General features: G+C 60.4%; 2 protein-coding genes across 5 annotated transcripts in view; one reads left to right on the forward strand and one right to left on the reverse strand.

The window, feature by feature from the left end:
- AP2A1 (adaptor related protein complex 2 subunit alpha 1) overlaps positions 1 to 8,765 on the forward strand; it is a 30,658-nt gene extending 21,893 nt beyond the window's left edge. The window contains exons 8-24 of one of the 2 annotated variants that reach the window (XM_027619235.1): positions 1,992 to 2,142; positions 2,476 to 2,644; positions 2,776 to 2,913; positions 3,063 to 3,245; positions 3,749 to 3,846; positions 4,089 to 4,320; positions 4,428 to 4,595; positions 4,676 to 4,839; positions 5,168 to 5,233; positions 5,576 to 5,632; positions 5,740 to 5,822; positions 5,942 to 6,031; positions 7,214 to 7,337; positions 7,429 to 7,545; positions 7,649 to 7,718; positions 7,937 to 8,071; positions 8,397 to 8,765. In XM_027619235.1, the coding sequence (XP_027475036.1) occupies positions 1,992 to 2,142; positions 2,476 to 2,644; positions 2,776 to 2,913; positions 3,063 to 3,245; positions 3,749 to 3,846; positions 4,089 to 4,320; positions 4,428 to 4,595; positions 4,676 to 4,839; positions 5,168 to 5,233; positions 5,576 to 5,632; positions 5,740 to 5,822; positions 5,942 to 6,031; positions 7,214 to 7,337; positions 7,429 to 7,545; positions 7,649 to 7,718; positions 7,937 to 8,071; positions 8,397 to 8,474 (2,123 nt within the window). In that variant the 3' untranslated portion in view covers positions 8,475 to 8,765. The remainder of the gene's footprint in view (positions 1 to 1,991; positions 2,143 to 2,475; positions 2,645 to 2,775; positions 2,914 to 3,062; positions 3,246 to 3,748; positions 3,847 to 4,088; positions 4,321 to 4,427; positions 4,596 to 4,675; positions 4,840 to 5,167; positions 5,234 to 5,575; positions 5,633 to 5,739; positions 5,823 to 5,941; positions 6,032 to 7,213; positions 7,338 to 7,428; positions 7,546 to 7,648; positions 7,719 to 7,936; positions 8,072 to 8,396) is intronic. The other variant, XM_027619236.1, reaches the window with a different exon arrangement.
- On the reverse strand, positions 8,667 to 13,095 carry FUZ (fuzzy planar cell polarity protein). 3 transcript variants are annotated; one of them, XM_027619238.2, is made up of 11 exons: positions 12,763 to 13,095; positions 12,379 to 12,500; positions 12,005 to 12,089; positions 11,831 to 11,899; positions 11,531 to 11,635; positions 10,565 to 10,762; positions 10,339 to 10,434; positions 9,900 to 10,006; positions 9,760 to 9,824; positions 9,600 to 9,674; positions 8,838 to 9,097 (listed from the first exon to the last, which is right to left on the reverse strand). In XM_027619238.2, exons 1-11 carry the CDS (start codon positions 12,871 to 12,873, stop codon positions 8,874 to 8,876), a joined length of 1,257 nt encoding a protein of 418 aa, XP_027475039.2. In that variant the 5' UTR covers positions 12,874 to 13,095; the 3' UTR covers positions 8,838 to 8,873. The 3 variants fall into 3 exon arrangements, with proteins under 3 accessions (XP_027475041.2, XP_027475039.2, XP_027475042.2); XM_027619241.2 differs by lacking the exon at positions 9,600 to 9,674; XM_027619240.2 differs by lacking the exons at positions 9,600 to 9,674; positions 9,900 to 10,006 and having other exon boundaries at positions 8,667 to 9,097.

Here is a 13,095-nt window from a genome sequence, read left to right on the forward strand (position 1 = left end):
AGAGCGCACCCATCATCCAGACTTCACATTTTGCTGTGCATGCATGCTCTCAGTTTGCTTTTTTCCTGAAGTATTTAAAAATGAGTTAGAGACATCATGATGTTTTTATCTTTGAATACCTTGTTGCACATTTCTAAAAACTATGGGCGCTTTTATTCACAGCAGCAATTCTGTGGTCATGCTTGAAGCTCACAACAGCTCCCCAGTGGTCTCGAAGATCCACTGTGGATTTTCCTAATTAGCCCTGAAATACTCACAGGCTGTTCAGACTGGGATCCAATCAAGATACAAGTATTTTTTTAATGTTTTTTTTTTTTAAAGATTTATTTACTTATTTTAGAGGGAGCAGGGGGAGGGGCAGAAGGAGAGAGAGAGAGAGAGAAGCCGACTCCCTGCTGAGTGCGGACCCCAATGCAGGGCTTGATATCATGACCCCGAGACCATGACCTGAGCTGAAATCAAGAGGCAAACGCCTAACCAACTGAGCCATCCAGGCACCCCTCAAGATACAAGTATTGAGGGAGGCTTGGCTGGCTCAGTCAGTGGAGCACCCATCTCTTGATCTCAGGGTCACGGGTTCGATCCCCACATTGGGCACAGAGATTAGTTAAAAATAAAAATTAAAGAAAAAAGAAGAAAAAGATACAAGTGTCAAATTTAATTATTTCTCATAAAGCTCTGTCTTAATCTGGAAGAATTGCCCCTTTATTCTGTGCCATTGGCTTTCACCCCACCTTTTTTTTTTAAAGATTTTATTTATTTATTTTGACAGAGAGAGAGACAGTGAGAGAGGGAACACAAGCAAGGGGAGAGGGAGAAGCAGGCTTCCCGCTGAGCAGGGAGCCCGATGCGGGGCTCGATCCCAGGACCCTGGGATCATGACCTGAGCCGAAGGCAGACGCTTAACGACTGAGCCACCCAGGCGCCCCTCACCCCACCTTTTTATTATGAAAAATTTCAAACAGATCACTTGCAAGAACAGTGTCATGAACACGCAAGGCCCCTGAGACCCCGCGGAGACCATGAGTGCTGCTCTTGGCACCCCGGTTGGCTTGCTGTCTCAGACACACACTTACTTGCTCACTTACTTGACATAAGTTGCAGACATCATAATGCTCCGCCCACCTAAAATACACCCACACACATTTCATGAGACGCAAGAATACCGCGCAAAACCATAGTGCCCTTGTCACACCTGAGAAGAGTCAAGATCACAGTGTCATCTGCTGTCCAGGCACCGTCCACACCCCGCTCACTGTCCACAGCTTTATTTTTATGGCTTAAACAAAATACAGTACAATTGAGGGCCACGACTTAGATTTCATTATGTCTTTGTCCCTTTTGGGGGGTCTGGAATAGTCCTCCCAACCCCCCACCCCACTACCTGTTTTTGAAGAAACTGGAACAGTTTGGCGTTACAAGCGTGTCCCGTATTCTGGATTTGGCTCAGAGCTGCCTTGTGTCCTGTAGTTTCTCCCTCTACCCCGAGAGCCGCCTGATACATCCGGGTGTGACATTTTCCTCTAGAACACTTGACAGCCGTTCTAGGCACATGTTGTTACCTCGCACCCCACGGAATGGCAGTTATGGGTGTTGGTGTGAGCCCCTGGTTGGCGTGTATCTGTCTCAGGTGCTCAGACTGCTCCTCGGGGAGACCCAGGTTTCACAGCGTCTCTGGGGAAGGTTTCTTTGCTCTGTGAGAAACCTAAAGGGTATCAGTGCTGCAGAAGGGGAAACTGAGGCTCACAGGTGGGAGTCAGCACTGAGCAGGACAAGAGCCGAGGTCTGGAGTGTTCTCTTCTGTTGGCCTGCTGCCACCTCCCCCAGTCACCGAGAGACCGAGGATGAGCTTGAAGGATCAGAGACCCCAGCCCACAGCTGCAGGGCCCACACTTCCTGTGGAAGATGAGAGCCCTGGGGTGGCCCCTTGCCCCGCACATGGGCAGGGCTGACAGAGAGCTTATCCTGGAACATGCCCTCCATTTCCCCAGAGGATGCTGCCGTGAAGGGGCGGCTGGTGGAGTGTCTGGAGACCGTGCTCAACAAGGCCCAGGAGCCCCCCAAGTCCAAGAAGGTCCAGCACTCCAACGCCAAGAACGCCATCCTCTTCGAGACCATCAGCCTCATCATCCACTACGACAGGTGCCTGCCTTGGGGGGGCGCCGGGGCCTGGGGACCTGGACTCCTGCATCCTAGGAGAATAGTGCTGGGAATCGTGACTGTGAGATAGGAGGACAGTGAAGCTGTGAACTGTTACCTCCCCAGAGTGGTGCTGGACCCCTCCTGGAAAAAGCAGAATTCCCGACTCTCTTCACTTGGGCCCAACGGCCCAGATGTCTGGGTGGCCAGGAATGGTCGTGATGGGAATGGAGGGCAAGAGTTAAGACCCAGGTCGTGACGGTGGTGTGGGATGGGTCAGCTGGGCCCACGTCCTCCACCTTCTCACGTCCCCCCGTTTCTGCTGCTTGTTGGCAGTGAGCCCAACCTCCTGGTGCGGGCCTGTAACCAGCTGGGCCAGTTCCTGCAGCACCGGGAGACCAACCTGCGCTACCTGGCCCTGGAGAGCATGTGCACGCTGGCCAGCTCCGAGTTCTCCCACGAGGCGGTCAAGACCCACATCGACACCGTCATCAACGCCCTCAAGGTATGCCACGTTGGAGCCTGCCCCAGGCCAGGCGCTGTGCGCTGGCCTGTGTCTCTGCTCCCTCGGAGAGGTGCAGGGCTCAGAGGCCATTGCAGAGCCTAGGACATACTGCATCTGCTCTCCTCCCTCAGACGGAGCGGGACGTCAGTGTACGACAGCGGGCTGCTGACCTCCTCTATGCCATGTGTGATCGGAGCAACGCCAAGCAGATCGTGTCAGAAATGCTTCGGTACCTGGAGACGGCTGACTATGCCATCCGTGAAGAGATTGTAAGTTCCGGGAGGAGCTGAGCACCTGGACTTCTGGTTCTGAGGGAGGAGGGGCTGGGGGCCGAGCCCCGTGGGGTCTCCACATGGGGACGGTGGTGAGCCCAGATCTGGTTATTTCGGTTTGACTGTCCTCCCTCCCCGGCTGGCAGGTTCTGAAGGTGGCCATCCTGGCCGAGAAGTACGCAGTAGACTATAGCTGGTACGTGGACACCATCCTCAACCTCATCCGCATTGCGGGCGACTACGTGAGCGAGGAGGTGTGGTACCGTGTGCTGCAGATCGTCACCAACCGCGATGACGTCCAGGGCTACGCTGCCAAGACCGTCTTTGAGGTCAGCACCCCCACCTCACCCCCACTTCACCCCCACAGCGGGACAATGAGGCAGAGCCAGGACAGCTGGGGCTGTGGGGCCAGCCCACTGTGGCCACCGTCCTGCTCCCTCCTCCTCAGAGCAGTGCCTTGGCCTCCCTGGGCCACCAAGGGACCCGGGGGCCGGGTCCTCACAGGCCAGCGTGAGGGTCAGCAGGCCGTGGGTGTGGGCCGTCCAGTGCGTAGTCACTGATCTGCCTGTCCCGGTGGTTTCCCACTCCTGCTGCCCCAGGAAAGGGGGCCTCGTGCCGCCGATTTTACCACCTGTGTGAGCAGAGGCCAGTCACTTGACTGGTCCATGCCTCAGTTTCCCCACCTATTATTCCACCCACATCATAGCGTTCATGAGAGTTCCACAGGTTAATGGGCGTCACAGGCTGAGCCCTGCACCTGGCACCCCTGAGCAATCCTAAGTCAGGGCACACCGCTCCCTGCTGCCCTCACCCGCCCTGTCCCTGCCTCCAGGCGCTCCAGGCCCCCGCCTGCCATGAGAACATGGTGAAGGTCGGCGGCTACATCCTCGGGGAGTTTGGGAATCTGATTGCTGGGGACCCCCGCTCCAGGTGAGGCGGTAAACACATGCACTTCTGAAGGGTGCGGGGCTGGGGGTGACGGGGCCCCCGGGGATCCTCTCAGCCCCTCACACAACCATCCAGTTGTTGCAAGACAGCGCAGCTCCCAGGAGCCTCCAGGAGCTCCTAGGACAGAGCATTGCAATGGCCACCGCCCTGGGTGGCCTCTGCCGGGGTGGCACTCCCGGGAGGAGGCAGGGGAGCCACATGCTGATGCCCCCCGCCCTCCCCAGCCCCCCGGTGCAGTTCTCTCTGCTGCACTCCAAGTTCCACCTGTGCAGCGTGGCCACCCGGGCCCTGCTGCTGTCCACCTACATCAAGTTCATCAACCTCTTCCCGGAGACCAAGGCCACCATCCAGGGCGTGCTGCGGGCCGGCTCCCAGCTGCGCAACGCTGACGTGGAGCTGCAGCAGCGCGCCGTCGAGTACCTCACACTCAGCTCAGTGGCCAGCACGGATGTCCTGGTCAGCGCTGCGGCCCCCGCGTGCCCCTCCTCCACCCCTGCACCTGGGCCGCCCTCTCCCCTGCCACCAAGCTGCCCCCGACCTGCTCTCGCCCTCTGACCCCACAGGCCACAGTGCTGGAGGAGATGCCGCCCTTCCCGGAGCGAGAGTCGTCCATCCTGGCCAAGCTGAAGCGCAAGAAGGGGCCCGGGGCCGGCAGCGCCCTGGATGATGGCCGGAGGGACCCCAGCAGCAATGACATCAATGGGGGCGTGGAGCCCACCCCTAGCACTGTGGTGAGTCCCAGGGGCTGGGCCATCGGGGCTGGGGCTGCTGGGTGCTGCCCCTTCTCACCTCCCCCTGCACCTCCCTGCAGTCGACGCCCTCGCCCTCTGCCGACCTCCTGGGGCTGCGGGCAGCCCCTCCCCCAGCCGCACCCCCAGCGACCTCGGGTGCAGGGAACCTCCTGGTGGATGTCTTCTCCGACGGCCCGGCTGCCCAGCCCAGCCTGGGGCCCACCCCCGAGGAGGCCTTCCTCAGGTACCGCCGGCCCGGGCCCCTGGGCTGACCCTTCTCCATCTGCCCCCTCACAGCCCCCTCCTCCCTCCCTGTCCCTGTGCCTCTGTCGCCGTGGCTGCCACTTCCCCTGGCCTCCTCTCTCCCTCTGGCCACTCTGGACTCTTGGCTGACCCTGGCCACCCTGTGCTGTCCTTCCCCCATCGCCATGTCTCAGCCTGCTTTTCCTTCTCTCTTTCCCTCCTCCCTTTCTCTCCCCCCCCGCCCCCCTCCCCGCCCTCTGCTGCCTCTCTGGGATTGGCTGCCTGCCACGCCTGTCTTCTCTTGTCTGCTCTGGGATTGGATGGCCCAGCGAGCTGGAGCCGCCTGCCCCTGAGAGCCCCATGGCTTTGCTGGCTGACCCAGCTCCAGCTGCTGAGTAAGGGGTGGCCTCAGGGTTGGGGGGGGGCAGATCTGTGTCCCTAGGGAGGGTTAGGGGACCTCAAGCTCTTATCAAGGGGTTCCTGACGAGCTGCAGAGGCAAAGATTTGGAGGGGAGTGAAAGTCGGGGCCCCTCTGACATGGGGCAGGGGTGGTGGCACACACCAGGGTCCTGTTCCCATTACAGGCAGTCGCCAGTCTGATTCTGGGGTTCTTTGTGGGAATTTGGGTCTGTGGATTCTGGGGTTCTGTCCTTTGAGGGGTTACTGTCTTCCACCTTTAGCTTGGGTCTTCTCTAGCCCCCCAACTTCTTCCCATCTCACTGCTTTCCCCACTGCAGCCCAGGTCCTGAGGACATCGGGCCGCCCATCCCAGAAGCCGATGAGCTGCTGAATAAGTGAGTCATGGGAAAGATCAGGGAGGGAATGGGGACAGGTGGCGAGCACTGAGACGGGCCCAGACAGGCACCCCGGGCGTCCTGAGCTCCCTGCCGCCCCCACCCAGGTTCGTGTGCAAGAATAATGGGGTCCTGTTTGAGAACCAGCTGTTGCAGATTGGAGTCAAGTCGGAGTTCCGGCAGAACTTGGGTGCGTCCAGAGGGGGGTGGTGTGGGGATAGGGTTTCGGGGACACCTGGGTTTGGGTGGCATCTGGAGAGGAGGTTGAAGGAAGTCAGACGGAGCCCTGCCCTTCCCCACCCTCTGCAGGCCGCATGTATCTCTTCTATGGCAACAAGACGTCCGTGCAGTTCCAGAACTTCTCACCCACTGTCGTCCACCCTGGAGACCTCCAGACTCATATCCTCCCGGCCTGGCCCAGCCCCCTCGCCCGAGCCCTCACCCTCCCGGTCTGCCTTCCTGGCCACTGGGACGCAGATGGACCCAGGTCCAGACCCCTGTTCAGTCTTCTTGAGAACCTTCGTTACTTGTTTGAGATTTAGTGTCGTCTGTGAGACAGGGGTGGGCCTCTTCTCCCCAGGACGGCCTGAGGACAGTGAGGTGATGGGATAGGTGTGCCTCAGTTTGTCCCTGTCAGGCCTCTTCCGTGCCCTGACCTTGCCCTCCCACGGGGCTTCACACCCACGATTCCAGTGCCTTCTGCATTCAAGAGCCAGGCCTGCAGGTCTGGATGCTGAGCAGGGCCTTCTGTGTGATCTGAGCCAGTCACTTGACCTCTCTGAGCCTTCCTGTTCCCTGTCTGAAGTGCAGACCCTCTTCCCTCTTATAGCATTGTTGTGAAGGTCAGTGTAGTTGGAAAACTCTGGAAGGGTGGCTGGCATAGAGGAAGGTGTCAGTTCTCCTTTCCCTGTCATTTCACGCCCACAAAATGACAGGGGCTAGGCCCCAGAGCTTTGAGGACCTTTTCAGTTCTCAGCCTCCTTCAGCCAGCCTTCATCAACATCTCCAGAACCCTAGGCGGGCTCAGCTCTGTGCTGGGCATGGGTGGGGGACAGGGGCGGGAGATGCCTAAGACCCCATCCTTGCCAACTTGAAGGTAGATGTGATAACGCTGCCGCCATTTTTGGTGCCCTGACCATGTGCCAGACACACGGACAAGTGAGCGTGCTGAATTATTTCACTGAATGCTGAGGACACTGTGTCCATTTTGCAGCTGAGGCTAAGAGGTAAAGTAGCTTGCCCAGAGTCCCCGAGGTGGTAAGATCCAGGATTCAAACTCGAGTCAGCCATCCCAGCCCCGGAAGGGCTTCTGCCCTAATATGGTGCGACATGTGCCATAATGGAGGTCCCTGAGCCCACCATGAAAGGCCAGAGTAGGCACCCAGGGGGGGTGGCCGGAGGTCTCACTTAAGAAGGGCTTTGAAGTTTGGGCCTTGCAGGATGCGCCCGGGATGGCAGGCCCGGCTCCTCAGTGGCCTGCAGGCTGGGGTTCGGAACCAGCCAGGGGGTTCATGGCCACGACCGCGGCGGGGGGTAGCGGGGGCGCCGCCTCGTTCTGGCTTCCTTGACCCCGGCGGCTACAGCTAGCAGTGCAGACCAAGCGCGTGGCCGCACAGGTGGACGGCGGGGCGCAGGTGCAGCAGGTGCTCAACATCGAGTGTCTGCGGGACTTCCTGACGCCCCCGCTCCTGTCCGTGCGCTTCCGGTGAGTTGGGCGGGGCCCTGCCGAGCGGCCGCGGTCTCCTAAATGGGGGCCGGGCTCTGATGGAGCCTCCTTGCTCCCGTCCCCATGCCAGGTACGGGGGTGCCCCCCAGTCCCTCACCCTGAAGCTCCCGGTGACCATCAACAAGTTCTTCCAGCCCACGGAGATGGCGGCCCAGGATTTCTTCCAGCGTTGGAAGCAGCTGAGCCTGTGAGCAGCGAGGGGGGGCCGAGCTGCAGCTGCGCTTGGGGGGGGGTCGGGGGGTGGCGCGGGGCCTTCCAAGCACCTGACCCGAACCTTTCCCCACCTCCAGCCCCCAACAGGAGGCGCAGAAAATCTTCAAAGCCAACCACCCCATGGATGCAGAAGTCACTAAGGCAAAAGTGAGTGACCACTGGGTGAGACAGGAGAGGGGTCCCTGGACTCCCAGCCCAGGCCGACCTATCCCTAACTGGGGTTTGGGGAGCGGTACCCATTGTTCCGTGCCTCTGCTTTCCCATCTGTAAAAGGGGAACTGCAAGGGTTTCGGGGGAGCCCCGGTTTGCTACTGCCCGGTGGCTCCCAGATCTGGCACCCTCTGACGGCTGCCCTTCTTCCCCAGCTCCTGGGGTTTGGCTCTGCTCTCCTGGACAATGTGGACCCCAACCCTGAGAACTTTGTGGGGGCTGGAATCATCCAGACTAAAGCCCTGCAGGTGGGCTGTCTGCTCCGGCTGGAGCCCAATGCCCAGGCTCAGGTGAGTGGTGGTCTGGGAGGCGCCCCTGAGACTGACAGGTTACCCCCTGCCTCAGTGTGTTCCTTTTTAATCCTGCCCTTCTGCTCTTTGTCCCCGTGTCCTCTGTCTACTGTCTTCCTCGCCACATCCTTGCCACCCTTCTGGGTCTCACTTTTACCCTTCACCCTTTCCCTCCTGTTGTTTTTATTCCTGCCTCCTGTCCCCTCCATCACCTTTCTGATCCCTTTCTCCCTTTTTCTCCTTTATCTCCCTGTATCATCCTCTCCCGGGCTCTCTGTCCGCTCTGCCTCCTCCCTGAGTCTGCACCGCCATGTCCCCCTCCCAGATGTACCGGCTGACCCTGCGCACCAGCAAGGAACCCGTCTCCCGTCACCTGTGTGAGCTGCTGGCCCAGCAGTTCTGAGCCCTGGACTCTGCCCCCCGGGGATGTGGCCGGCGCCGGGCAGCCCCTAGGACTGAGGCAGCTTTGGTGGATGGGGCAGCGAGGGGACCTCCACTGGTGACAGGGAAGACCCCCAGGGGTGGGGGGACGCCTGGAACCTTCCTCCGGCCTTTTGTATTTTTATTTTTGTTCATCTGCTGCTGTTTACATTCTGGGGGGTAAGGGGGAGCCCCCTCCCTCCCTTTCCCCCTTAAGCACAGAGGGGAGAGGGGCCAGGGAAGTGGGCGCCTCCTCCCCTCCCACCCCACCCCATCGTAGCCCCTCCTGCCCCCTCCCCATCCAGGGGCTGTGTATTATTGTGAGCGAATAAACAGAGAGACGCTAAGAGCTGTGTGTGTGGGACCGGCTCACGGCCAGGGGTCAGAGGAGTGGGGTGAGGGCATGCAGAGTGTGGGTGGCCAAGCCCCGCAGCGCGTGGGTGGGACTCTGGGCGGACAGCAGTAGCAGCCGCCGGGGCCCCGACTGCAGAGCCACCAGCCGCCATCCCGTGCCTGGCCCCTCGGGCCCGGACACCAGGTAGCAGGCTCTCGGCACCTGGCTCCTCTGGGCCGCATCCTCCACCTTCTCCTCTGGTGACCCCGGCTCTGGAGGAAGGACAGGAAGGGCGAAGGTGACCAGTGGGGCCCAGACAACTAGAATGCCAACCTGCAGGAGCAACACCACACCCCGGGCCTAAGTCTGACTCCTTGACGGGCAAGGGCCTCATGGCTCCAGCTGGCTGTCAGTTGCCTGAAGAAGGACATGGACCTTCTCCCCCTTCTTCCCAGCCAGCCTCCATCCCCGCCCCCCCCTCCTGGGGATGCTCTTTGCAGCCCTGGACTGTCCGCTTAGCAACACAGATCACAGACACGCAGGTATGCTGACCAGGTACTCCAGGCACAGCCCTTGGAACCCCACTTTACATGGGGGAGGTGGAGTCACGCAGCTAGGAGGGGCTAGTCCTCTGGCCTTCCTTTGTCTCCTTAGGGCCTCAACTTTTCCTTCCTCATCTAGGCTCTGTGGGACAACCCCCATCAGTGTGGATGCCCCCGTCCTCCCTTGTGTGAGCGGAGACTCAGTGTCCTAGAGTGCGCAAAGGGGGCACACCTGGTGGGAAGTGTGAGGCGGTGACCAAGGTGTAGAAGGCGCGCAGGAGGCGCCGACGATGCTCAGGAGAAGGCTCTGGTGGGGGGGGGGGGGGAGAGAGGTTGACAGAGAGCCCCTCCTGGGCCCAAGCTCCTCCCGGCCTCACCCTCCTCTCAGTCACCTTGATCCGCAGAGGGCTCCACCGTGAAGAGGCAACGTTTCAGTTCCAGGTGGAGAAGCAGCAGCCTGTGAGAAGGGGGCTGTCATGGCCAGGGCAGAGGGGATGAGGACCCCCAACCCACACCCCCGTCCAAGCCCTACCCGAGGATGTCCATGTGCAGGGGGAAGCCAGCGGGCAGCGCTCGGGGTCCCAGCGGCACGCAGGCCCGCAGCGGGTCTAGCACTGGCTGCCACCAGCGGTCCAAAAGCTGAGGCGAGGCCGGTGGGCGAGGTCAGGGGCGGGTACCAGGGAAGGGGGCGTGGCCAGGGAGGAGAGGAGGGGCCCACGAGGGCGGGAGACCGAGGGGACCAAGAAAAGGGAGAAGCCTGGAAGGATGGAATGAGAGCGGTAGAGGGACCGGGCTGGCGGGAAGGTGATTGGAACGCAGTCCGCGGGGGGCGGGCCCTGGTGGAGGGACGGGGCTGACGAGGGGCGGGCCAAGAGTGGAGAACGCCGGCAGGGCGGGGTGGTGTGAGAAGGGCCGCGGCTGGCGGGCAGAGGGTGTCACAGGGGAAAAGCGGGGACATGGGCCGGATTCACCTGTGGATCCAGCTGGCTGAGGGGAGGGCGCGGCCCGCAGAGCAGACACAGCTCCAAGCCCGGCAGCAGCGTCAGGGTCAGAAGCCGGTGCGGGACCTGAAGGGGGGCGCAGCATGGGCTGGCCGGAGCTCCGCCCCTTCCCACCGAAGCCCCGCCTCCTCGCGTCCCGGCCTCTAGGCCCTCGGCTCCCACCTGTCCCAGGCGCCCCGACCCCCCTCCAACTCACCGTGGGACTCCCGTGCGGCAGGTACACCGGGTAGTCTCGAGCGGCCTGAGGCGGCAGGGACCCCACCAGCCAGGGGAGCAGCACGGCCTCCGGCGTCCCCAGCCGCCACCAGCTCTCTGTTGCTGCCACCACCCGGCCCGACACGACCAGGCTGCCAAAGGCCGTGGCCGCCGCTTCGGCGAACCCAGAGAGGGCTTCCTGGGTCAGGAGACATGAGCAGGGGTTGGCGGTGACTTCCCAGGTGGGCGAGGAGTGTGAAGAGACGGGCGTACAATTCCAAGTTTGCCTAGTGGGCATGCTCACGTGCCTCACCCTCCCCGGGCCTTCACCTTCACAGGCAGGTACCATCCCCGAGTCACACTGTAAAGTTAAACAGGTAGGGTGGCCGCTCCCTAGCCTGACACGTGTTACTGAAGCTCATGATCACAACAGCCGCAGCTGCGGCTTATTGAATCCTACTGTGTGTCAAGTAGGCGCAATCAACCACCTACTCCAGTGGGAGAGGTCAAGTCACCTGCTCCTAGTCACGTCATGAGAGGTGGCCACGCCAGGAGAATCAACAAGAGCAGTATTTAAGGAAAGATAGATGGAAATTCACCAGCAAAAGGAACAGCATGTGCCAAGCAAGGAAGTTGGGAAGTTGTTGGGGTTCCGGGGACCCCTGAGGCAGCTGGGTGAAGGTGGACTGTGGAGTTAGCAGAGGTCAGGGTGAGCATGTTGGTGGGCTTCAGATTCCACAGGTCCTCAAACACCAGGCTGGGGGGACGGGAAGCCATGGGAGGGCTGTGAGCTGGAGAGGGGTGGGGGTCAGTTCTCGGGGTAGAAAGACCCTTCTGGGGCCAAGTGGGGGTTGGAATGGAAGCCCAAAGGAGGAGAAAAGGTCGAGGCAACAATCCAGGGGTGAGAGGATGAGGGCTGAGCCAGGGCCAGCGACAGGTTTAAGGGTTCCCAATGCATTCTCAGTACCTGCAGGAGAGTCCCCTCTGGAGGAACCACGCAGTCCACACACTGGGTCAGGTCCCCGATGAGCTCAGAGTCCCCCAGGAAACTGTCAATGAGGCGGTAACTGGCCTAGCAGGGGGAGGAGGGAGGAGCTTAGGACCCAAGTGGGCCCCAGATCTGCTGCCTCCCCTTCAGAAAACTAGCCCAGCTGGGCCTGGCTCTAGGGTCAGTGACCAGGCTGCCCCAGGGGCTCCTGGGAACTGTAGTTTCCGAATATCAGTGACCTGGGATCCTAACTTCCATGCTCACGTCCTGCAGCCTCACCCTCAACTCCTTCTTCAGTCTCTCTACGTTGCGGATATTGGTCAGTTCTTCGAGTCCTACAAGAAGAACCTAGAAGAACCAAGTAAGAGAGCCGGGGTTGGGTGTGGATCTGGACTCCTGGTGTGAGGGAGAAGGATGCTGAGAGCTCAGATTTCTGGGTTTGGGGAGTCTCACCATGGCGCCAAACACCATCTGGAGTAGTCTCTCCAGCCTCAGCTCCGAGGTGCCCTCCTCAGATGACAGAACGATGAGGGTGATGCTGTGAGAAAGGAAGGTGAGAAGGAAGAATGAGTCCAGGCCAGGGAAACAGGGCCGTGAGGAGAGTAGAGTCTGCCCTTGATCCTGGATGCCAGCTACATCTTTTGCCAGCCAGCATAACCTGCTTCTCATACGGAGAAACGTAGGGATCGGAGAGGGTAACTGGCTTGTCGAGGATTCCACAGCCAAGTAAACAGCTGGCCTTGGAGAGCTGGTAGGCCTCAGGGTCATCTTCAACGGGGGCCGTCACCCAGGCCCTGGCCCTGCCCCAAAAGCTATAGCTTGGAGACCTGTCATGGAAGCTTTTCCACACCACGGTCGTATCCTCCGTCCTTGCAGAGCTCAGCTGCACCTCGAGATTCTGCCCAAACATGTGTACTCCATTGAGGGAACCGATGACAGAGAACGGGAGCTGGGGAAAAGTTGGGAACATTAGACAGGAGCCCCCAGTCCCTTCCACCTTGGAACCCAAATGTCCAGGGCCCCAGCGCCCTCCTCTTTCTATATCCCCCGGCCCCTCCGCCTCTGGGAACCAGGATTATTAGTCCAGTCATTGCACCCTTGGCCCTCTAAACTCAACTCTGAAACTTTTCCAGACCCTCCTCCCTTGACGACCCAGAGTCCAAGGGCCTAGCCCATTTCTATTTTGAAGATCCAGGGGTCCAGGGCCCCACCTGCTGGCGGGCGGGGGCGCCGCCGCGGCTGCTTCTGCAGAATAAGGGGACTCCGCTGGAGGCCGCAAGGCAAAGCAGATGTACGGTGCCCTTTGTCCCCTCCTCGCCCATCTGGAACCCCTCCAGTCCCCTCGTGGGGTTGGTCAGTGACCACCTTGGAGTATGCCCGTAGTCACACTAAGTCGGGCGGCCGGGCGGCCGTCCGAAGCCGCCAGAGGGAGAGAAGGGGAGCTGATTGGAAGAGAAGGAGATTTCCCGCCTTCTTCATCCAACTCAAACCCACCCTCAGTCTCTATTCCAGCACCTCCCCAAACCCCATTAGGTTCTCTTCCG

This window comes from Zalophus californianus, chromosome 17 (assembly GCF_009762305.2).
Source record: "Zalophus californianus isolate mZalCal1 chromosome 17, mZalCal1.pri.v2, whole genome shotgun sequence".
In the NCBI taxonomy this organism is placed as follows: Eukaryota; Metazoa; Chordata; class Mammalia; order Carnivora; family Otariidae; genus Zalophus; species Zalophus californianus.